This window comes from Onychostruthus taczanowskii, unplaced genomic scaffold (genome assembly GCF_017590055.1).
Source record: "Onychostruthus taczanowskii isolate IOZ18803 unplaced genomic scaffold, ASM1759005v1 scaffold3, whole genome shotgun sequence".
Classification (NCBI taxonomy): domain Eukaryota; kingdom Metazoa; phylum Chordata; class Aves; order Passeriformes; family Passeridae; genus Onychostruthus; species Onychostruthus taczanowskii.
The window spans coordinates 16,401,311-16,427,176 of record NW_024500349.1 but is presented as its reverse complement, the minus strand read 5'-3'; the positions used below and the strand labels follow the sequence as shown (position 1 = coordinate 16,427,176).

At 35.4% G+C, this 25,866-nt stretch overlaps 1 protein-coding gene across 2 annotated transcripts; it reads left to right on the top strand.

Annotated features, from left to right (window-relative positions):
* The first annotated feature begins 19 nt into the window (after positions 1-19).
* On the top strand, positions 20-25,828 carry DYNC2I1 (dynein 2 intermediate chain 1). 2 transcript variants are annotated; one of them, XM_041408903.1, is made up of 25 exons: positions 20-78; positions 2,683-2,736; positions 3,336-3,597; positions 3,664-3,816; positions 4,308-4,360; positions 4,969-5,295; positions 6,622-6,680; positions 8,404-8,461; positions 9,959-10,036; positions 11,256-11,451; positions 13,003-13,105; positions 15,247-15,376; positions 15,912-16,023; positions 16,411-16,505; positions 16,826-16,952; positions 17,826-17,998; positions 18,559-18,721; positions 19,935-20,048; positions 21,121-21,182; positions 22,195-22,246; positions 23,466-23,526; positions 23,776-23,872; positions 24,135-24,266; positions 24,570-24,793; positions 25,388-25,758. In XM_041408903.1, exons 1-25 carry the CDS (start codon positions 64-66, stop codon positions 25,557-25,559), a joined length of 3,072 nt encoding a protein of 1,023 aa, XP_041264837.1. In that variant the 5' UTR covers positions 20-63; the 3' UTR covers positions 25,560-25,758. The 2 variants fall into 2 exon arrangements, with proteins under 2 accessions (XP_041264837.1, XP_041264836.1); XM_041408902.1 differs by having other exon boundaries at positions 3,336-3,816; positions 25,388-25,828.
* Positions 25,829-25,866: the final 38 nt, after the last annotated feature.

The following is a 25,866-nucleotide window of genomic DNA, read 5'->3' as shown; positions in this document are numbered from 1 at the left end:
CGGGGCGGGCCCGCACGCAGCGCCGATCCCGGCCCGCGGCGACGGACGCGGCCTCCCGGCCCCATGGACGGGGACAAGGTGAGGGGCAGCGGCCGGGAGAGCGCGGCAGGGGCGGGGGACAGCGCCGAAGTTTAATCTGCTGTCCCCGAGAACCCCCGCGGCTCTGCTGGGGCCGGCCGGGTCGCTTTGTTTTGTCGGCACGGCGGTGAATCGCCCCGCAAGAGCCAAGCGAGGAAATGCTTATCCCGAGGCTGAGGGGGAGGTTGTGCCAGCCGCGCATCCTCCTGCAGAAAGGGATAGCTGGTTACGGAAATACCCCTTGTTTCACCTTCTAGATAAAAGTGTGTTTAATAATTGATGTTCCTGTAACCGCTAATTGTCGGGCTTTAGTTCTTCGAGAACACACGTAACTTCTGCATTAAGGTGTTAAATCATTGAACGCTTGCAGAACTCCGGAATAAAGGAAACAAAACCACATGAGCGTGCTAGCATCAGTTACTGGGTGAGGCTTTCACTGGCAAAAGCAGACGTGCCAAAGCTGTGAGCCAGTGAGCTGTGACGGAGAAGTTCAGCTTTGATCTGAAATATCTCAGGTGTGTGGCTGTGGGAGTGCCAAAGAGCCAGAGGCAGAGCAGTGAGGAGCCCTCCTGCTGCTGCTCCTGGCAGCCGTGCTCTTACCCGTTTGAGGGCTCTCAAATTGGCCACTCGGACTGGAAATAAGAAAGATAAACGTTTACGGCCACAAAATAAAGTACTTTTCTCTGGCTTAAAAATTAAAGATAAAATTTTGTCTTACTGTTCTTCAGTTTCTTGTTCTTTGGAATCACATTTAACTGAGTTCTTAAATTAAAACCAGTATGTTTTGAAAACCTCTTGTCTTTCTAGTTATGAGTGGAGAAACAAACTCCTGTCGATCTCTTTCAAAGTTTATCTAGAGCAACAAGGTTTCTTTTTCCACCAACTGCTTTATCTTTAGATTAAACAGATTCTTAACTGGTGAAAATGTTCATAGAATCCTTTGAGTTCAGTAAGTCTGTGGACTTTCATGTGTGCTGAATGCTCTCAGGTGGATGAATTAAGCTAAATCCAATTTAGCTTATTAAATTTAGCTTAATTTATTAATTAATTAAGCTAAATTCAGTGTCATTTAAGTAACAAATCTTAATCTGGATTTAAATGAGTATATAAATACTTCTAAATTAGCAGACAAATGACAAAGTTCAATAAATCCTTTGAAAGTTTGTTTGAAACATTATTGTGCGGACATTTAGTTACAGAGGAACAGAGGTCTCAACCCTTTATAAAATAGCTCATTTTCCTTGTTTCTTTATTATACTTCTGCAAAAGCAGAGATTTAAGTGGAAAATCATCATTCACAAAAGCAACAGCTTCTGGTTGTGGTGGGCAGGTGAAAACTGCAGACCCCAGAAAAGTGACAGATGCTTATTATCGTGTGCCAGAGATGCACCTGTGAATGCTCGCTGTGGGCTTTTTGCCTCAGCTTTGAAATAAATCTGAAGCAGCCTCATCTGATGTTGTCCGTTTGTCATGCTGATTTTATGCTATTAACGTCATTAACATTCTTTGTTTGCTGATACATACCTAAATATTGTCTAAATCCAAAACATGATTTTAAATAGGTTACTGTTTGGGACTATAGTACAGCATTCTGCTTTCTTCTCATCCATGTCCTCCCTTCCAGCTTAACATTCATACAAGTTCTGTTGAGTTTCTTAGGCTTTGTTAGAGCTTGACTTAAGAAAATTATCAGCTTTGTTTTTACTTTCTCACCTGACTTTCTGCAGTAGTAAATATTTGCATTCTGGGGTTTTTTGCCTTTTTTAGGGATCAGAAGAAAATAAAACTGAAAGGGCACTTTCTTACAAATACTGCTTTCTTGGGATTTCTCATTGACTTTAGAAGTTTACCAGTCCACTACAATCTTCTATAAAATCCAAGTTTGAAAAGACAAGATTTTTTTCATGTAGAATAATTTAAAATATATATATACTGTTAAAATACTGCCTCCATATAATGAATTAACAAAAAAAAAAGGGCATCATATGCTTATTTTCTTCTACCAGTGCAGCTCATTATTACAATATTTATCAGTGATTATTTTGTTAATCTTCAGTAGCTTTTGCCAAGTCTAAATTTGTAAATAAGGATAGCTTGATCATGTCACTTTGGATATGGTCATCATCCTCCAATGAACTAGTAAAAATATTCAATAGATTAAAATTCCTCCTTTCCCTTAGTGATCTCAAACAATATGAATTTTTATTTAGTCTTTGTAACAGCAGTCAAGCAGCCAAGTGGAGGAGCTCTGCAAATGCAGGTAGAAGAAATATAACTTATTTTATTAGGGAGCACTCTAAGGAACCAATCATGTGTACTTTGATTGGTTTCATTATCTTTTTGCTTTTTACTTTCAGTGCTACATACAAATATTTCATGTGCTGTCAATTTACACATGTAGTCTGAGCTTCAGGCCTCTTCCAGGTCCAGGAAGGTGAGATTTACTGTAAATAGGTGTTAGAGCTAAATCAAATTATTGTTTGCATTTCATTGAGACTTATCATGTGTACCTTGATCCTTTCCTTGGAAATATGATTCATTGTTAAATGATTTACTTCTCTCTGCACATTGGTTGCTCAGTCTTTTCTGCATTTTCTGTTCTAGAAAAGAACCAAAGAAGATACTTGGAAAGCAGAAGAACTTAGGAAACATCTAAAGGTGGATTTATTTTATTTCTGCTAGTCTTGATGTTAAGCTGCCTTAGAGCACTAGAATTTATTGGTGGTGTAAACATAAAGAGTTGACTCTGTTTTAAATTAGGTGAATGGAAAGAATGCATTGTTACAGTAATCACAGAGCAGTCAATGGGGTGTGATTTGCTGGTCACCCAAATCCAAGTGACAGCTCTGCTTTGTATATATTATTCACTTTCCTAAAATGTATTATCTATTGTATTTATATCATCATCTATCATGTTTGTTTTGTGTTTTTAAACTGGTTAATTACATTATCCCCTGGTCAAATAGGCATTCAGGCTGCAGTCAGTTACATCACTGATATTTATTTTAAATTTGTGTTTTATTTTTTAAAAGCTGTTTTCCAATATGTGTTATTATTATTCAATTTATTAGGTTTTTTTCAATAAGCACAGACATAATGTTAGTATTTACAAAGTATACCTAGAACTGCATCAACATTTTAATACCATTTGGGAAATTAAATACATACTTAGTAATCCAGCAATTTTTTTTTCTCACATGAATATACTCCTATCAAAATAGATTGCTGAATTATAATAATATATTTTTTTATTTCAGGCATCACTACAAGATAGTCAAAATGAAGACCTAAAACACAGAGAAAAGAAACTGTGGAGAGAGAGGAGTGTTCATGACATAGACCCTTACAGACATGAACACAGAGGCAGAGAGAAGAGCAAGGAGAGAACAAGAGAGAGATTTAAATCCAGTGAAAGGGACGGGGATAAAAGGAGAGAGAGAGAAAGGGAAAAAGAACACCAGAGAGAAGACCGAGAGAGACACAGAGATAAGGTTCAAGAGTCATGGTTGGAGGAGAGACGGGAAAAAGAACACCAGAGAGAAGACCGAGAGAGACACAGAGATAAGGTTCAAGGAGAGGAGAGAGACAGTGTACTAAAACATAAAGACAGGGATTCTGGTAGAGAACGAGACAAAAAGCACAAGACATATGAGATTATAGATCCACAAAATTATCTGAAATCATTTGAAAGAAGAGATACAGAACATCACAGAAGAAGAGAAATCAGGCATCGTTTGGGTAAGTAACTTGGGGTTGCTGTTGTCCTCAGAAATATTTGATATTTAGATAGGAATACTCTGAACCATACCCCATCTGTGCAGAGAGGATAAAACAAGCAGGTGTGAGTACCTGCTGGCATGTTTTATTTTGATGCTTTTAAAAAAATTGATGCTTGTTTCCCTTCCTCTGAAGAGAGGATGGATGTCACTGGTTTTGTTGGTCAGTGCCTAGACACTGTCCTGAGTGATCCCTTCACTTGCAGGGTGATTGCTGAAATCAGTAGCATGTGTCATTACTCTTACCATGACACAAGACTGGAGGGATTCATTAGGAGAGAAGAAGGAGTAACCAGCTTTGGAGAGAGAATTTCAACAGAATTCCTTTTTAGAAAGATCTTATGTAAGAAAAACCACATTGCTAAAATACTATTTTCTGCATGATAGAGTTAATTATGTACAGAGTTGGAATTTTATAAAATCTGTTCCCTAATTTATACATCTGTTTTCTAGAGGAGGAGAAAGCAAGAACTGAAGAGCGAGAAAGAAGACATAAAGCACAGAAGGTAAAGGAAGTTAGTGAAGTGTTTCCATAACAGAATGAGATAAAACTGTAGAATAGTGAAGAAACTGGATCAGACTGTATTTCCCAAGAAATCCAAGAGATGCATAGGTAGTAAGGTGATGGCAAGTGTACAAAACAAAACCAAAATATATCTCAGCTACCCGATTTTAAGGACATATTTTATTCTCTTTTTTTAAGTAAACATGAAATAAAATTTTCATAGCAAAAAATGCATGCTTTTGGTACAGCTACATCAAAAGTTTCCATCTGCTATTTATGTCCTTATTGCAAGGGTAATTGATGAGTGTACATCCTACTTTAGACCACCTAGTAGACAAGAATTAATATTTTGTGTGAAGAACATATAATTCAAATAATTTTGTGTACAAAGTATGCAGTGTCCTAGAAGAAATACCAGAATCTCAAGTGCAGCCATAATTTGAAACTTGTTATCATAGGAAATGAAAAAAATGGCTGGAAGATCCATGTGACAAAAAGATTAGGTACTTAAAATTCAATCATTTTAATGGTCAATTCTGCATAGATTTGTGAAGATAGAACTGTCTTGGAGAAGTTTTTAAACATTTAATATTATTTTCCTCTTTGCAGGATAATGATTTGAGAAAGCAAATTGAAAAATTTTTGGCCTACAAAGTTGAAGAAGGTGAACGTGTACACAAGTTTGAGAAACATCAAGAGCTGGATAAAGAGAGAGAAAGAAAACACAGAGAAAAAAAAGAATATTCTGCTGGGACAGAAGAAGAGAGGCATTCTAAAGAGAAAAGTCATAAACATTACAGAAAGGAAGAGGAAGGAAAACATAAATCAAAGAGATCTAAAGAAAAATCTTCCCATGGAGACAGAGAAGGGCCAGCAGAAGAAGCTGAAGAGAGAGTAAAAAGTAGAGAAAAGGGAAGAAGGAAATATGATCAAAAGGTAGGTTTTGCTAACACATTACCTTATCACTTAGTTTATTTATTAGTATATTGTCAATAGGGGAATGATAAAAATGCTAGGATTTTAAGTCAACATTTTCTGAAATTTGAGGCTAAAGTGGTGGATGAAAACACTACACTTGCATTTAAGTATGCTAACTCAGAATTGATTCCCTCCATAAATTTTGAACAAAAAAAAACCCCTGCCTATATGTTAGAAATGTCTTTTTTTCATAAAATTCTTTCTTGCTATGAATTTTGAAATTTTTGCAAACACTTTGGAGTGGAGATGTCATAAGGCTTGAGGTCCATTAAAGTTTATTGGCTGCCTTTATAGCAAAGAAGATTTTAATAGAAGTTACTTTTATGTTGTCTGTGAAGGGAGCACATCAATCCAACTCGTAAGTAGGCAGGTGAATATAGACACTTTATATCTGTGAGGTTTGCCTCTACTTCTGAAGCCACAGAATATCTTTTATGTTTCTAATATGGAGCATGATGTTATATCCTAGAGACTTAATCAATAATTTGTCTTTTTTACTGATTTTTATAAGTATTTATTCAACAAGACCAAGAGAAGGAATCTCCAGTAGTTTGTAACTCTTAAATGAATTTTATGAGACATGTAGACATACAACAGTTGAGATGGTCTCGGGTAGTTTCTTCTGCTGCCTAAAGAGTGAAGATGTACAAGCTTCTGAAATAGAAGTTCAGAAATATATTTTCTGGTGACAATATGAGTCACTTTCAGTGTAGGAGCCCTCCATGAGTGATTCCTGTAACTGACTGACTGCAGCAGACAACAAAAGTCTATCAGAGGCTTGCTCAATGTTTGACTTTCTTGGAAGTCTACTCAGGTAGCTGTTAGAGAACACACACACTGATCCTTCTGTCCCAGAGGTACATTTTATTTTCTGTTTCTGGATAATGACCTTTATCATAACAACCTATTGAATACATTTCCAAACTTAAGCAAACCTTCATAATACAGAATTTAAGATTCAAGTCCCTCTGCTGGGGATTGAAAGTGCCTGAGACTGTTCTTTGTCCCTCCATCCAGTTTTTGTGAATTGTAGTACATACTGTTAAAGTCTCATACTGTAATTTTTTGGAACAGGTTGGCCACAGCCTTCCAAGGTCAGCCTTTAGGCCCTACCAGTTTTTGAGAGCATCTTACAAGCAATGACTGAAATAAAAAATAGTCTGTAATTGAAACAATTCATTAGCAACCTTTTTTGCTGTTTGATGAGAGTACTACTAATACAGGTTCATATATGTATTCCCTCCCAGCATTTCTGACTCATCAATATTGTGATTTCTTTCACAGAACAGTGAATCCAAAAAAGAGGGGAGGATTCAAGAAGGAATGAGCCATCAGCTTGTAAGGTAAATTCAGAGATTTAAAATAATTATATACTAGATGGTGTCTACTAAGATTCATTTGCCACCAAATCAATAAGCATAATCTCACATATCTGGGGATATATTATTTTCATAGGCCCAATAGTACAGCAATTACAAAAAAAAAATATGTGTTTGCATTCCTTTAATTATTTTTCTTCATAAGGGTAGCAAGATATATTTTTCAGTCATATATATTAATCTGGGCACTCAGTTTTGGAGGCAGAAATGCTGAATTTTACCACCTGGAAATTCACTACATAGTCAAGTTGACACATGTAATGTTCACGATGAACTACATAGGACTCTATTTTGTTGTGTAGTTTAATTTGAGTATCATTACTCAGTTCCTACCCTAGATGGTATCTAAAACATTGTATTTATATATATAGCAAGTTTGATGTTGAATATGAAAGGAAAAGTTCCAGATACCCTCAGTAGGATCAGTTAAATTTTGGGATTTTTCTAAGTTTTATTACTAACAAATAGAAATCTTAGAGAAGTTTCCTGTATATCTAGTACTTAGAATTCTTTAATTCTTGAGCCTTGTAAAATTCTTATGCAACTTTCTGAAGTCCAGTTCTCTGGGTACATGGTTGCTTGCAATTCTCACTCTTTAACCCTGGTTTAGCTTCCTGGCTCAAACAGGTCTGGGTTATTTGCTTCTGGGGACACAGGCAGTGAAGGTACTACCAGTGGCTGAGTATTACTAATGTTAAGCATGGGACAAACCACTTTGGCTGAAGTGAATTTCTGGACGTGTGATCCTGTGCAAAATTGAAAAATTAAATATTTCAGAATACACTTGCTGGGATGCTGCCAGGCAGCAGCACTCAGCTGTGCCAGCAGTGCTGAATATTCATTCAGGCAATGTTTTGAAGCTGCTGCTGGGGCTGTGGCTGAGTCATTGTTTGTGCATAGCTGGGAAGAAGAGTTTTAGCCATTCCTGGATGGCAGGAAGGCAAATGGTTTAGTGAGATGTCCTGAAACCCTGGTTCAGCTTCATGCACTGTTAATGTTGAATCACTCCAATTTGTTATGACATAATCCAGCCAAATTTTAATTTTTATTGTTGCCTGTGTTTGTCAATCCCAACAGCAGTAGATACAAATACTCACATACGAAGTAAAATATTCTCTTCTTGAAGAGAATATTTTATACTTTCTACTTACTCTCTACATATAAAATAAGCAAATAGATTATTGAGGAGCAAAGCTTGTTGTTGATTTGCTCCTGCTCTCTGACCCTGATTGTATTGTCCTCATAAATAAGACCCCCCCCGGAATGAAAAACCAGGTTTGAAATCAGTCTTTGATTTATAGCTTTTGAGTGTATTGCACCAAGCTGATCTTGATCTCTGGTTTGCTGCAGATATTAATACAAGTAATAAATGTGTGGGGTTATAAATGTTTTTTTCCTCACTACTTTTTCTTGCCTTTTGATGCAATTATAGGTGTTAAATTTGGACAAAGTTTCAAAGTTTGCAGGTTAATCGCTTGGTTGTTTTATTATCCTTTTCTATCACAGACATCTATAAAAATACTTCTAGAAATATTTCAGTTAAGTGGACATTTCCAACTGTTCTTTCCTTTTCAGGAAAAAAGCCTTTTTTTTTACTAAAACAAACAAAACCCCCAAAAACCAAAAGTGAAACAGAACTGCTTTCTTATGAGTTAACCAATAAAATTGTTGTTCTCTTTTTGAATAGGACTGTAAAAGATAAAGGAAAACTCATTGAAACAGAGGACATGGACACAAGACATGAGGTAAAATTAAGGAAGAGGAAATTGTTTTTATATTTTGAAATTGTTTATTTTAATATTTTTAAGTGGACATGTGCAGACAGAACCACATTTTCAGCAAGTTTGAAACTGTATAGACTTGGGTTTATATGGAACAGTCTGTGCAGGTACAGCCTAACTCTACTGTAAAAATTTTAAAAAGTTTTGTGATATTTTCAACTCATTAATTCAGCTAATCTTTAAGGGTGAATTTCTGTGGTGAGGACCTAAATTTCATTTCTAGTTTGTGGAGAGAAATAGGCAGTTCAGTCCTCTTATATTTGGTCTCCTTTTCCATTATCTTTTCTGTCTTCATTGGCAATAGGAGACAACACAGGAGGGCAAAATTCCTACTTAAGACCTGACTCAACAAGGACACTGAAACTCCAGGGGTTTGCATTCTATGCTGTTGATTTTTTTGTATGTTTGTTGTTCCAAATGCCACAGCCTTCGAGATATTCCAGCATGATTTCCTAATCCTGCTTTGTATTGACAATATATAGATTTTCTCTATAAATTCTTGAAAGCAGGAGCCCAGACAATACTGACAGGTGGAGGTTTTTAGTGAGTAAAAGCTGTATGTGTACATCTGTGTTATTAACAAGGCTGAAAGCTCTGTACCTATGATCATAGGTAATAAAAACTGCAAAGTAGCCTAAAAGCTAATAAAGACTCACCTTTGAGTGTGTTAATAAAGGTGTCTACTAAATGGAATAAGGATTTATTTAAAAATCATATGAGTTAAACTATATGAATTAGTTACTGCAATCTTGTAGGCAGAAAAAATCAAAGAAATTTCTCACAGCCTAAGTTATACTGGGGGATTGTCTGTTAATAAAACACTGCAAATGTTGAAACCAGGAAAGCTGCCATAAATAAGTGCCATGATTTTAATCACATTAATAATCTAGAGAAAGGAAATGTATTTGAAGGTCTTGCAGGGATACCATAAATCTTATTCCATGTAAATAAAGTAGGGAATTCAATGTTAGCAAAATTATTTATATATAAAAATATCTTGTTCTCCTGTTACATCCATGTCTCTGCTTTCCTGGTTTCAACATTTGCACTATTTTATTAACAGAGTGAGTTCCCCAGTATAACTTAGGTGTAGGGATAATTTTGTCTAGTCCTCAAAAGGGTAGGGCAATCTTACTTTGTTGTTAGCACCATCAATGAAATTGTAGACAACACAGCAGTTTTTATGTCTTTTCCAGTAAAAATACTATTAGAAAAACAGTTGGTCTTCCCAAGATAAGGTTGAGGTCTGTTTTTCTTCCTGTACTGTTAGTTTAATTCAGTAATTAGCACTTGATAATATAATTTTCTTTATCTCCATAAACTACATGCTATATGTTTGCTTGAAAATGTAGAAGTATCTGAGAATAGCAACTATTAATCTATTGCATGCTTAGATTTGGCAGATAAGAGATTTTTTGGGGGTAAGATTATTTAAAGGTTTCATTCATTTCTCTGATTTAGGAAATGAAAGGTACGCACATCTCTAATCCAGACACAGGACTTGAGGATTTTCCACTGAATTATGAGGATGACTTTGAAGTAAGTAAAAGTATACTGTTGTCTGTCAAGTAATTCTTAAGTATCAAAATAGAGAGTAACTTTGTTCACAGAAGTAGATGGGATATTACGTGGCTTTTAGTTATTTTTTTGGTGACAGTGACCTTAATTTGGCTAACAGTAGATAGTGAGTAATTAAAATGTTATGTAGAAACTCTCTGTTATATATTTAGTTAGTTTTCATCAGAGACTGGGAGCCAACTTTTGATTTTTTAGTTGAAGTGTTCACAAAACAAAACTTTTGATTTTTTAGTTGAAGTGTTCACAAAATGTTTTCTCTGCCTTTGTGGATTTCAATTATTTAAATGACTTTCTGTGAAGAATACTGAATTATTTAAACAATCAGAGCTAGTAATTTCAGATAAAAATTTTAAAAAAGCCTGTTAATTTATCATTGAAAAATATCATAGGAAAAAGGTATTGACACACAGTATTCACTTCACTAATTTGTTTCATTGAATTCCCTATTTTTAGCTCTCCTTTGTCTACTTTAAAGTTATTAAGATACAAGAGAGCGTGGGATGTGCTTTCACTGTGAGCTGAACTAGAACCATCTTTGCTCAGTGAGGGTAGAGTTCATCTCCATTCATGTCAGGAGTGATGATTTCCACTGTTGAGCTGGTCACTGCAGTAGCCCTTTACCATTCAGTGAAGAGAAGTAAGCACATTTAAAACTTGTTCATATCATATGTGTCAGGTGATTCTTTTAGCATGACATGAATTGTCTTATTTTGGAGAATTTGTTAAAGGATGACCCTTAGACACAGACAGGGAGTGTGGCAGTTTAGTAAATGTGAGTCTGCCATATGTTACAGGACAGCTTGAATTAAAACTGTCAAATAAACAACTTCATATATCCCTGAAGCATTTATGCCACTGAACACTGTTATTTTATTTCTTTAAAGAACACATCATTCACCTAAATTTACAGTATCTACTTTAGAATATTAAATAAAAATACTATTTTGGGCACTTAGAACAACACTGAGGTTATCTTCTCGTGATTAAAATTACTGCAGAATCAGGAGTTGCTGTTTTCTTCCCATCACTTATTTTAGAATACCTTTCAATAGAAAGAATGTGTTTTATAGATATCTCTATGAGGTTTTTATTTGAAATTTTATAATTTCTGTTCAAGATCTTGAAAAATATATTTATAGTCTGTGTTTACCAAGTATTAGAAGTTTTGTTACTTTCAAAGGTCTATGAAGATGATTTTGAAGATGATGAAGACAAAAGTGATGAAGTAGGAGGTGCAGAAGAAAACCTAAGAGAGGTTCCATTTTCCAGAACATCAGAAATTGAAGAAATTCAAAGAGCTATTACTGCAGAAAATGATAGAATTTTTAATCCATTGCCAAAGAAACTGGAAAATGAAAAAAAGGAACCAGTCATGGGTATGTGTCTAGATACCAGCCTTTTTATATTAAATGTATGAGTAACACATACAGCTTACAAGTCAGCTGGCCACTTTTTCTAACAGTCTGCCTAAAGACCAAAATCTGGTCCTCAGGATGAATCATGCAGATTTGTGGTAAGCACTGTAACGTCCACATTACTAAATGATTCACAGGCATTACTAATCATTTAAATTGTAAAATATAAAAAGTACAGACTGACATTTAATGCCTCTTATTTTGGGTAAGAGGAGCATATGAGAGTCTGGGTTTTGAAAACTTGAGGAGTGCTGGAACAGTCTGGGGCTTCTGCTGGCATTAAATTCACCTTTTTCTTTTAAGCTAAGTTGAAGCAACTTCTCTGGAGGGAAGGCAAGAAAAATATCAATACTACTAAAATATATAGCACTGTATAGTTTTTAAATGCAAGCTCTCTCTGAAATGCCTGGTATTCAGTTGATCTGACACTTGTGAGTTCCAGAGCTGCTTATTTAAGTACAGTTGTGGTTCTCCTTTGCAGTCTGCACTTAAGTGAACAACCACATAGAATCATTGTGCAAAAAAATATTAAATAGCTTTTTAGTCTCCAGTTGTGGTTCTCCTTTGCAGTCTGCACTTAAGTGAGCAACCACAATCATTGTGCAAAAAAACATTAAATAGCTTTTTAGTCTCGTTCAAAGTTAGTACAGTCATGGAAGAATGACATGGAGTTTCTGTAAGTCTTTACAGTGTTTCTTAAAGGTCTTTTCCAGCCTAGAAGAGTCTCTGATTCTGTCAATAGATTTTCAGTTAATGGTCATTGCAGCAGAAGCCAGCATACTGGAATGTGAATTTCTTCTTGTATAAGATTTATGCAATTATTATTTTTTCTAATGAAAAATACAGAATTTATAAAGGTTTTTAAATTTTAGAATTGTAGCACTTGGTGGTTTATTCTTAATTACTCAACACATTCTTTTTTTGATGAACTTTTGTTCTCGTTTGCTTAAAATGGTGGTTGTTCAGTCTGGCAATTATTTTTATAAGTTAAAAAGCATTTTACAAGTATTGCCTAAAAAGGCAGTCATCCTTTGAGGAAGTTTTTCAAGGAAGTTTTCAATGTCTTCCTTATTCATCTAAGGATATTAGTTAAGCCTGTGTGGATGAGGTTCTCCTCTACCTGAGCTCTTTGTCAGAGGTGTAGGGTGCACATGGTGAAGTCTGTGTGACTTGAATGCAATCTTTAGAACTGATCACAGAGTGTTTTACTGTACACAGGGGAACAAGGCATCTGCTGATGGCAAAAGAAAGAGACACCTTTTGCATAAGTCTTCTAAAGCAAAAATTACAATGGTCAGTCATTTTGAACTGATTGATAAAGAACCACTGTAAGGGTCATATGCTGGCCCATTACTGATGTTAAACTCTTTTTACTGAAAATGGTGGGAACATGTGAACCGTGAACTTTCAGTAGCTGTATTGTAACAAATCTGCTGCTTTTTAGACTTACTGCTTAACATTTTCATGCACTTTTAAGTGTGAACTGTAACACTGTGTTTTACAATATCACAGAGAGGCAAGATTCTTCTGTCAGAAGCTCTTTTTGTGGAATATTCATGGATTTCCAAATGGCAAACCAAAGACAAAGCAGCCGAAGTATGGCCAGTAAGCAGAAGTAAGTGTATTTTAAATAATCCACAAAAAATGGCAGCTCACTATGTGATATGCAGGGGGTTTTTTTCATTATATTTGAAATATGTGAACTTAGTAAACTTGAGTCTTATGGAATCAAATATTTTATTAACTTGCAGTAATTAGTTCTTAAGTATATATAATTTACAGGTATTGCCACATGTCATTTAGTAAGAGAAATGTGTCTATATATCAGTTTATGTGCTTAATTTTATTACAGAACATGTTGCCAGGATTGTAATTTCTTCTTTTAATGCTTCAGTCATTTAATTAGATATTAGCTTAAAGTACTAAAGAGTAAGCCTTTTAACTACATCAGGTCTCTGCAGAACTGTAACTTATTGAAATAATCAAGAATATGTGGTGCATATAGTTGCCAAAATAGCACATTCCCTTACAGGGATAATAGTGATTGCTGTAAATACATGCTATTACTGATCTAAAATGGATCTAGATCTGAGATACCTAAGACATCTCTGTTTTCTAAAGAAACAAATTGATGCCTGCTTTTTTGTGGAACTGGACAGGAGCTCCAGATTTGTCTGAAGCACTGTATATATCTCCAATTTTCTGTTACAATGTTTGGATGCATAAAGCTAGGTTATTAAATGTTATTGTTAATACCAGATTCCACTGTTTTGTGGCTGTACATCAGTGGCTAATTTTCACATAAGGGAGATTTTATTGTCTAAGTTATTTAATTCACATTGCCTAAAATGATATACTCAAATTTTACACAAGTTCATTGGCTAGGCTTCCTCTCTAGACTATAGAGACAGATTAAGAAACTCACAAAGGCGTCTCTGGAGAATTGCCTTCTGGAATGTTTGTCATCCTATGCTGATTAAGTACCATGACTGATTATGACTATGTTTATAACTCTGTGTGCATGCACAGCCTGTGAAGATAATGAGCATTTTCATGGGAAGAGGAAGGGGTTGTGGAATTTAATGTTGTGATGATACATTACTACCAGTAAATAGACTGAAAGCATCCCATAAATAAGTTTTGGCATTTCAGAGTTGTAAATTATAAATACAAGCTTATTAGTTTAGGGATTTGTCTGCATGTATCATTAAGATTTGTAACTAGGAAGCAAGTTTCTTATGTTTGAGTTGTATCTCAGCAATCTGTGCCCATGTTTGTGAAGAGATGATACATTAGGAAGCACAAGTTAAGGTAAAACGTCCGTAAGAATATGCAGTAGATGTCATCAAGTAGCAAAAAGGAGATGTGACAATTGTCCTTATGCATAATGAAAAATTCACTCTAAAATACTGATGAAATTCCAGGTCTTGTTTCTTTAGTCTTTTCCCTTTTCAAATACTGTCTTGCCTCAGCAAGAAGCTGTAACTAGAAAATGCGTCTGCAAGAGTGTTTAGATATGGAATTGCTAGAGATCCATAATCATATCTGGTGTGTATTTATGTATCACTTTTAAGTACATTAAAAACCTGCAAGTGCAAGAGAGGAAAAGGGAGACTGCAAAAATTGTCTAATTATCAAAGACTACAACAAGAGCCTGGAATTCACTTGTAAGCAGACATCTTTGTGTAGTTCAAGCAGTTCACTCTAGAAATGAAATATCTTAACAGCTTTATGGCATTAAAGTAGATAGATAGTTGTGTGAATTGTGACAAGGACTGTCAGTCTTCTCCTACATATGTGTAACAAAGCAAGGACGTGATAGAAAATCTTTGTAAAGCATGTACACATATGAGTGATGTGAGTTAATGAGTTTAGGAGAATTAGCCACTGTCCTAACGATAGAAGAAAGAGACATTCATATGTTACCTCACAGAACAGCTTTGGAATACTTAGGCAAGATGATCTGCTGAGCTTTTGATAGTTTGGCTTTAGCAATAAACCATTTGAAGTTTGCCATTTGCAATTAGTATTGCATTTTCAAATATGAATGTCTCAATGTAACATTAAATGAAAACTCTAAACAATAGTCTATGTATTTCTATTGTTACATTTTTATCTGCTAATTAATTTCAGTTCAACTTCAATTCCCAAATATTAAAGGATTGTTAGATACAAAATCAGGTTGTCTTTCTTTAGGAATACCAAATATTTGTTCTTAACCATTTTTGTGTTTCTCTCTTGTAATTCATCTTGAAGAAAACGGAGTTCAGAACTTCTCCCACTAATTGACCTGGATTTCTCAGTTAGTTTTTCATTATTGGATTTGCCCCCTGTCAATGAGTACGACATGTATATCAGGAATTTTGGTAAAATGAACACTAAGCAGGTGCGTAACAAATATCTAGTAACGGTTCAATCCTCAAAGGGCTGACATTCCTTCTGGAAAATAATTTTCCTTAAAAAATAAAGTTGCTAAAGCTACCAGGACATAAGGTAATAAATTAATCATATTCTTCTGTAAGCCTCAATTACTGTAAAGCAATGATCTCAAAACTTTTGGCCAGACAGGCAATTTCCTTTCTGTGTTAGAAGACAACTCTCTCATTTTCCTTCTTCATTTTCTAAAGGGCTTTTTGCCTGTCTGTGGCTCAGTGTCCCCACATATTCTGGATTTGGTGTTTACACACCATGGAAGACATTCTGTATTTTTTGCAATGTTATTTATTTAGCACTCTGGTGTGAAATGTGGTGAAATGTGCATGCATGAAATTGTGACAGTGTGTCAGTATGCTCAGGTCTGAATTCACAAACAGAAGAGGCTGAGCTTTAAATTTTGGTTTTGAAATTACTAAGTTCAGTTATGTGCTGTCAGTCTTAGCTGTGTCACCCCATATATTGATAATTTAATCTTTCTACTTTAGGCATATGTTCAGTGTAATGAGGACAATCTTGATAGAGACATTCAGACTGAGGAAGTTGAGACACTGGAGAAATGGACACAGCATCCAGGAGAAAGTGCTCTTGTATCTGGAGGTGAAGAACATTTTAATCTTACTCACTCATAGATGAGTGCATGTCACATCAACTTTCTCTTTGGTATTCACTTCTTGTGAGAATCTGTAGAGTAGCAGGCTGCATTGATAGCAAGCTGACATAGGCACTCTGAATCCTCATGTGGAAAGTATGAAAACTAAGTGGCAGAAATAATTTTTCCTTCTGGCTTGATGTTTCTGTTGGCAGCAGAAATGAGTCTCCAACAGATCTTGTCCTTCAACGCTATTATTTCTGAAGATAAGTTGATTCCTGCCACGCTCCTCTTGCTTAAAAATTAAATTGTCCTTGCACTTTTCCTAACTGATTCTCTTTTGAAGCCTCAGGTTTGGTTTTGTTTTGGTTTTTTTTTTTTTCTGTTTTTCATAGGTCCCATAAACAGCCAGAATACATCAGTGAATGGAGCTCCAACACCTCAAATTGATTCACAAAGATTAGCAAATTTTCTCCGGTCTGCATGCCAGGTACACTTATATCCTTAATATCTCTTTGAGCTGTTTGCATAAGTATACAGTGTGATAAATCACTTACAGTTCTTGTTCTGACTAATGTAAATAAATTACTTAAGTAATACTTGTTATCAAAGACAATACTCTGCAAAGGAATGGAATCAGAGCTGTGTAACTTCTATATCTGTAAAGCTGTATTTGCAAAGTTACAAAATTAACCAAACAGTTGATAAAGTTTTATGAAATTAATCCACGTAACTTTAGAAAGCTACAAATAGCAAAGCTGAAAGATAAGATGACCCTTTTATTTCTATAAATGTAATTATGTTTGAAAGGTGATTGCTGTTTTGCTAGAGGAAGATCAAGTTGCAGCACAACCCAGGAAACTAAGATCTCGACAAACCAGTCTGTCTATTAGTGATAGCTGTTTCCAGTTAAATACTAACCAGCCATTCCTCCATGGTAAGGGAACTTTATTCTACACCTTTTAGTGTACAGAGTGATCTCTTCTTTCTTATGCAAAGTGCCATGTTCTTTGTCATTACTGTGCAAACATCACATATCAGATGATGTAAACCCCCTTTCCTTTTAATTGCACTAATCTTGCTGGAGCTCTGTGCAGATCGGTTTCACATAGGGAACATCAGAGTATCTTACAAGAAATATATTCCATCCATTCCTACCAGAAATAAAGCCAGCAATTAACATGATGGGTGTAATTTATTGTTCCTGTTGTTGAAGGGCCATCCCAAGGGGTGTAATTTTGTTTGGGCTCTTTATGCTGACAGTAGGGCCAAAGTTACAAATAAAGGCAGGCTATTCAACAGGGACACTGTAGCCTGACATAGGTGTAAAGCAATTATATCTTCTCCATATAAACAGTAGCAGTTGAGATGAAAAGTGAAAAATAGAGCATCTGTAATTATTTTAGGAAGGCCTATTATAACACAGAACCCTATGTCATCTAACATGAATATGTTAGATGGAGATAAAAAAAAAAGCTTGGCCTGTGCTGTTTCCTGTTTGAGACTCAGTTTAATTTTCAGTGTATATACTGACATCAGATCAGATTGGCTTGCTTATGCCCAGAATAATTATTCTATTAATTTCCCAGCTCTCTTCCTTTTTGCTTTCTACTTCTAGTATTTTGAATTCCTTCTTTAGTCCCGACTTTTTTATTGTATAGCTTCAAAAGCAACCCAGTGTTAATAGAAATATTCTTCATAATTGCATCCTTGTTTGTTGCTATAGCAGCTGAATATGCTTTTTCATCTGCAGTGAATATGCTTTTTCTTTTATTGCTTTTCTTTCTTGGCTTTTTTTTTAACGGTTTAGGCCGAAAAATCCCCTGCTTGCATGTCTCCCAAGTTCAGAGGCAGACACTACTTTCTGCTCATGGATTACCTGAAAAGGCAGGTGTGGATTTGCTGAGCAGAAAGAGCCTTATATGTGTTTGGAACATCTGGCAGCCCTCCAGTCCTCAGAAAGTTTTAATATGTGATTCAGAGGTAGGTTTTAATAACATTGTATATTTTCCCATCAATTACAAGACTTTATTTAAAGATTTTATTTTTACTTGGGGTCTTTTTTTGTCTTGCTGAAAAATATGCCATCTTCTCTCTTCTGATAAACATATTTGAGCCTAGTGAACAAAGACTGTTCTCGTTCTATTCTGTGCTCCAGAACCAGGTTGTAGTGATGGTGTTTTGTTGGTTGTTCTGATTGTTTAATTTTGATTCTGTTTCATGGCTGAAGAGTGGAATGGACCTAATAGATCTGGTTCAGATGTTCTTAGGACTTCTCTTTCTTTACTCATCATTCCCATACAGTTGAGTCACCTCTTTCAGCTTTGTGACAGTAGATGCAGGTTACACAATGATTGTTTTGAAAAGGGAAGGCCTGTGGAAGGTCTTGTATCCTACTTCCCTTTTAAAATAGATTTCCCTTCTGCCATAAACACATGTAATCTGTATCTTCTCAGTTTCCATGCTCACAAACCTATTTCAGGCTCATCAAACCATTGATCTTTCACATAATATCAACCCTGCATGCTTTTATTGTTTTACAGGTGATATGTTGCTGCTTTAGTCCCAGTAAAGCAACGTTAGTTTTTGCTGGAACAGTTGATGGTTCATTGTTGGTGTGGGACCTTCGAGAAGACTCAAGAATGCACCCTTGTATGATGATCACTGAAACTGAGTGGACATTTAGAGTTCCCACATTTTCCACAGGTGAGTATCTGTGCATCCTGCTCAGTCACTTTGTGCACAGCAAAATTGCCACCTAAGTCTTGATGTTTCTGTTATGTTCATGCAAGACATTCCTAGAGTGAAGAATAACATAGAGCAATAGTTTTGTAAATAATTTTATTAGGAGTGTAGGTTTAGGTTAGTTATTAGGAAGACATCTTTTCCTGTGGCAGTGGTGAGGCACTGGCACATGTTGCCCGCAGAAGTTGTAGATGCTCCATCCCTGGAAGTGTGCTAGGCTGGGCTGGATGGGGCTCTGAGCAACCTGGGCCAGCAGAAGGTGTCCCTACCCACAGCTGAGGGTTGGAATGAGATGATCTTTAATATCCCTTCCAGTCCAAACCATGCTATGATATTCTGATTTAACTTTGGCTGTGGTACTATTAGCTTTCTAAAACACCCCACTACACACATTTACAAAATCCTCTTTTCTTCACAAGTGTTTCTAATTGCAGCAGCCATGTAAAAGTAAACAGTAGTTGGTTGTAGATAGACTTTTCATTTTTTTAGTAGGTCAAAGATCCTTGGTGTTGTGTTGCATGCTGGTAGTCAAGTGGATGTGTACAGTTTCATGTAGTTGCTTATGTAAGCAGGCAGGTTTAATGCTGGATGCTTAGGAAGCCTTAATGCCTTCAGTCTTAAATGAGATTAAGTTCAGTGCATAGGGCAGTCCAGAAATCATGAGTATCTGGCAAAGAACACACATTGAAATTACTCTAAACACACATTAGCCTTAAAATGTTATTAAAGGGTAAATACATATTTTCTTGTGGTGAATACTTTGTTTCAGGATTTTTCAGGATACTTTCTACTAAGAGTAATTTTTCTTCCATTTTGTCTTCTTTTATAGCAAATAGTGATTTATTTCTACCCCTATTGTTTATGGAGCTTGAAATAATTCTTTCCATGGTAACCCTGAAATGGCAGATTTCAATGAAATGTCTGGTACAGTGGCATAAATGGTGCATCAGTCATTTGGAAAATGAGAAGTGAATAGAAATATTGGAACACTGATTTATCTAGTAGTATTTTGTCAATTTAGCAGTTTGCAGTGTTGTATTTGAGACTTGTGCAAAGTTCATTATTTGCCATTCTTTCTTTGTAATCATCATTCTCCCATGAGCTGAAGAGTGATTAAGATTTGTTGTTTTTTGTGGAAAGTACTATGTTTAACTTTCATTATCCTCATTTACAGATGGCATTCTAAACTCAGTAAACCACACCTCTCCTATACTGGCAGTTGAACCTGTCTCAACTTCTCTCAACAATGACCACAGTTATGGGCTCTCAAGACTCTCTTATCATGAGGGTATGTAAACTGCTCTTCTAAGCATCAGTACATCTGAGTCTTTCTTTAGCTATCTAGTGAAATAAATATATCATAGCCAAAATTCAGTTTATAATCCCAGTCTGCCTCTCAAGTTGTTTGTAGTATCAATTGCATGCAATATTCATGTTTGCTTTGGGCTCTCACTTTTATGTAATGATCATTCAGTGTAGATTCACATCAGATGTGGTCATGTGTTTATTATATGTCTGCTTTCTAGACCATATTTCCATGATAAAACAAGTTATCACTCAAAAACTGTGTTTGGAAGAGTCTTAGTGTTTCTCTAATGTCCAAAAAAAATCCCTGTCTGAGTCAGTGGAGCAACTTGCTTATATCTGAAAGCACTTAAAATGAGTGGCTGTAATTGGTGGTTTTTCCTTTGCCTTTTGCCTGTTCTTTTCATGACCAACCTTTGCAAAGAAACTCTAATCCTCACATCCTCAAATTCTCAGACAGTGTGCTAGTGAAGAATTAGAATTATCACTTCCATTGCAGATTTGTACTTTGAAATCCATAGTGGTTTGAAGAAATGTGCTGCCTATTGCAGGTTTTACAAGATTCCATCTGTTTCACTTTATGTTGCCTTCCAAAGTCCACACAGAATCCAGACATTTTTAAAAAAGATGCAGGCTGAGATCATTTGCCTTTCTGGTAGGACAAGCTGCACGTACTGGAATAGACCAGACTAGAGCATATAGAGCAGACTGAGTTGGAAGAGACCTACAAAGATCATCCAGTCCAACTGCCTGATCAATTTGGGTGACCAAGTTAAAACATGTTAAGGGCATTGTGCAAATGCCTCCTCAACACTGACAGGCCTGGGAAGCCTGCTGCAATATTAGACTACCCTGACAGTAAAGAAAGTTTGTCTTTTTTTCCCTTTTGGTAGAATTAGGGCACTATCCCTTTTTATGCAGCTGAGAAGATTGCAGAAGTTTCAGAGGATGTATTAATGTAGGAATTATTAATGTAGGAAATGTTTCAAATCCTTTGCTATTGTTCAGGAGGAAAGTCAGTGTATGAATATAAATTGTTGCCATTCCTTCCATAGAAATGTCAGGCCCTCCATTTCAGATAGCTTCAATGGACGAAAATGGAATCCTCAATATGTGGGTGAGTATGGATGAAAAGAGAGAGTATAATGTGTCATAAAATACTTCAAATACAACAACCCAAATTCAGAATTTCTTAGGAGAATTGCCTCCATGAAAAGTACAGCAACACTAACCATTCTGTTGGAATTCTCCTTAAAAGTTTTGATCTGACTCCCTAATGTTATCTTTAGGCAAAAGTATTAACAGGTACATGAATTCATGAAAAAGGCAATCAATTGTATTACTTCATAAAGATATGTTCACATATTTCCAGCACTCAATTAATAGTCCTCAGTCATCTTTCACCCACCTACCTTAATTTTAAAATCACAGTGGTGTCAGAGATGATACTGAATGTAGGGGAGAAATTAAATTCCTAATTTATGTAAAACAAATGTTAAAGAGATAAAAAGTGAAAGTCATAGGATAAGATTTCCTTGCCTAAAATATGATGGTTATGAAAGCACTAGGTCTGCTGCTCTTAACTACTATCCTGACAGCTCTTTTATCACATGTTTTAAGTGGGTTTTTTATCTGATGCAGCTTTGGCCCATCTGCTGAACTTGTGAATAATAAGGGATAAAAGTATTCACCTCTGTGTCAGTAATTAAGTTCCTTAAAGCCTTAACTTACTTTAGTAACTTAAGTAGCAACAGATTCAGGCCAAGTGATCTACCCTTTTTATTTCATGTATAGTTCATTTTATTCATGTACAGGAAAGCACAGGAAATGTGTTACAATTCCTTGTTTAGAGTGGGTTTTTGTGACTGGCCAAACCAGCAAGATGCCAACTAGCAATTAAGTGTAGAATGCAGCTTGCCATATTCTGCTTTCCATCAGGGAACATCCATGAGGCATGTGAAGCTATTTTTTGAATTGCAGACATTGACAGGGAGTAGAGAATCTACCTGTAATCATTGTAATGTAAGACCTGCCTCTCCAAACAGCCCTTTAGAGTTATTTCTTACTGTTACAACTTTGAAGTCTGGTAAATATTTATTGTTTATTAATGTTAAATATTGACCTTTCAGGTAGTTGTTGAATTGCAGAAAGCAGATCTAGCTGGTTCACAAACTGACTTAGGTGAGTACTGTACTAGTGTTAGAGGTAGAATAAAATGCTCCAGTTTTGGGACTATGAAGTTAAAAGAGAGAAGAAGAGTCAGTGATGCCAAGAAGTAGTTTAGAAGAAGGCAAAATTACTGAGAAAAAGATTTATTTTGAATAATTCATAGCTGATGTTTGGGGTTATTGGTTAGGTAGGAGAATAATTTTCACCGCTATCTAAATCTCATTTGCTAATTCTGTACTGGTAATTGGCACTAGATAGCCAAATTTCTTACAATGTCAGAGTAGTTTTTTGTGTTGTCAACAGGGTTTTTTTTTTTGCAAAGAATGTGTGATTTTATGTCTTTGTACTCCTCTTTGTTCTTCAGTTTTAACCAAACCTCTAATAATGCTTTTGTTGTTGCCTGTGTCTCCATTTTGAGAATTATCCTGAAAGCTCTTTTTTAGGTAAGATACTTAACTTAGCCTGAGAAGTTTTCTCTGGAAACACAGAAAACCCAAGTCCATTCAGCCCTTTTTGAGTTATGTAAATGGAGACGATTACATTCTTTGTTCTTTAAGCAAATTTACACTTATATGCTTACCTAACTGGAAAAGGCTATGACTAAAATCCTTTTACATTTGAAAATACACAAATCAACAATGAAGTAATGACAGCAAACTAGGTTTTTGATCAGTTTCTACAAGCTCATGTGCAATGTCAGGCTATATTAAGCTGCTAAAGCTGGGTATTATGTCTGTGGAGAGGTACATTTTAAAGCTGTGGTCATGTGTTGACACATTTTTACTGCAACCAGCAGTAAAATTTTTTCCTCTTCAAAAAATTATCGTCTTTGAAGGATTTGCATTATTTATGTTGTTCTTTGCTAACAAGTAACGTAGACCAGCTTTGTGGATGCATTATTGCACTATTTTATCACTATAATTCATTGTCAAAGATCCAGGTTACATAAATGTGCATCTTAACCATTTCTAGAATTGAGTCTTACAAAGTGCTGAAAAAGAAAGGTGTAACCATGTTTCTATTTCTGTCAAAGATTGTAACTCTTCAGATTTGAAGGCTGAAGCAAATAGTTCTGAATTATGTAAGATTCTTACATGTCAAAGGCTGTATCTGCAGTAAACTTATTATGAAATATCCTTTTACTTGCTACCTTACGATTTAATTTATTGATTGCACTTTTTAAATGCAAAGTGCTTAAATCACTTCAAATAATAATTTTTTATAATTTTAGGTTTAGTTCCTGGAGGGAAAGTGAAGTTAGTACATAGTTCAACTATGGAATTGAGTAACAGGTAGGAAAACTGGGACATTACAATTTTACATGTTATCTCACAAAGCTAATTTTTCCTGTACTTTACTAATTTGCTGTTACATGAGATATATTTAACATCGTTTTCTGTTTTGGGGGGTTTTTAAATGCACATTTCTTCCTAGATCTAGCCATAGACATTTTAGATAAAGAGTTTCTGTATGTACTTGCACAGCTTTAGGAGACAATTCACTGTGTTAATGTCCTCTTTTGCCTTTTCCATTTTCCTCAGCCTTTTCCCAAAGGATATTAGCCAGAGAATGCCACAGACACTGACTATTAAATTTCTGTCTTCTAATCCCAATCACTTCATTGTTGGAACCAACATTGTGAGTACCATCCTGGAATTGATCTTGTTGTTAGTTTTTTTGGTTTAGAAGCTGTCTCATTTAGTTGGGATTTTACCAGTAGACTATATAAAATTTATAATTTGAGCCTATATTGTTAAAATCTGTTAGCTGTTAAAATTTGTTAGCTTGTAAGGATCTTTTAAAGTATCAGCTCATGAATTATTTACCTCTTTCCTGTAATACTAATAATGCAACTTTTTTTGTTGTTTTGTTTAATTAATTTTCTTTCTATTGTTCATAGGGTCTGGTAGGCCATGGTACAAGGCATGATTTAAAAGTTGTTCCAAAGCTATTCAGACCCCAGGAGAGCAGACTGAGATCAATAAGCATTACTGCAATTGATTTCTTCCCTTTTGGAAAACCACTGTTTTTGGTATGAAAACGTTTTAATAGTAGTTTCATTTTTAAATTACTTGCTGAGGAAGTATTTGTAATTTGATGTATTTAACTAGATGTGTTAGTAGATGTACCTCACTAATTCAAATCTGCCATGAAGGGTGAACAAAAAAACCAGAATAATAGGATAATTTAAGTTGGAAAAGACCCCCAAGATCATCAAATCCAACCTTTAACCTATCACTTCCAAGTCCACCAGTAAGCCAGGTACCTAAACACCACTTTTTATATCTTAGTTTGTTTTGTTCCAGAAGGTATTTTCTTTTCATTTATGGTGTAGGTTGGCTGTTCAGATGGAAGCATTAGGTTACACCAGATGACATCAGAATATCCCCTCATGCAGTGGAATGGCAGCACAAAGGGCCAGCCAATTATTGCCCTGCAGTGGGCTTTGACAAGACCTGCTGTGTTCTTTGCCCTGGATGCATCATCCAATGTTTACATCTGGGATCTTCTGGAAAATGATTTGTTGCCTGTGGCCAAGCAGACTGTCCCATCAGAGAGGTAAGTGCTCTCTTTTTAACAAAATATTAATATTGCTGCGTGGGGTTTTTTGCTTGAGTTAAAATGATCATTAGAATTTGCTTTTCTAACTCTTATTTTGTGAACTACTGAAGGTGTGGAAAGAAGGTACAGTGAGCTAAATTTTGACTGTCTTCCCTAGGCTGAAGTTAGTCTTGCTGAATATCCCTCTAACTAAAAGTTTTCCTTGTATCCTTGTTAACTGTAGCAACACATTGCTAGTTTTTGGGGAAATTACTACAGTTGTAAAATTTTTTAAATTTTAAATTATTTAAATTTTAAATTTATTACGCTGTACTGTAAAATGCAATCAAACATTGTTCATTTTTACAAGCTTAAAATAATTTACAACCATGATTAGAAATTGATGATAAAATGCGTGGGGGAAGAATTGCATGTTATATTTACATTAAATGGTTGCAACTGGTGAAAAGCTAAAGAACATACTGGGGCCTGAGCAGAAAATAAGAATCATTTAGTTGACTGGAAGTAACCTGATACAAACATGTTTGAAAGGACTAATTTCTATTTATTTTGCCTCAATTAAAAAACACTCCCCTGTTCTTTCGATTTCAGGGTTGTAACTATGACTCTGCTGGGAGAACCAGAAAAAGCAAATGGATTGTTAGGCATTGTGCTGGCCAAGGAATCTGGACAGATAGACATTCAGTATGTAAAGAAGAAGTGGGCATTACCTCAGCCTGAGGAATCTGACAAACTCTATTCTATTTTATTGCAGTCTTTTTAGAAACAGGGTTATACAATTTATTGCAAAATGTGTAGTTTATTTTTTACTTCAATTAAAAAAAAATTAATGTAATTTGTATATAACTTGTGTATATTTTAAAGTCTACCAATACAATATTTCAACTGAAAAAATATATTTTATCATAAAAAATAACAGAATCAAATTTACCATTACTGTAATCAAAAATATGTTGGCTGTGTTTCATTATTAAAAGCACTCTAGATGTACATATATTTTTTAAAAATAGCAAAAATGCATTCCTATAAATTGCACTGCTGTTTCTCCTTATTTCACTCTGAAAGAAATC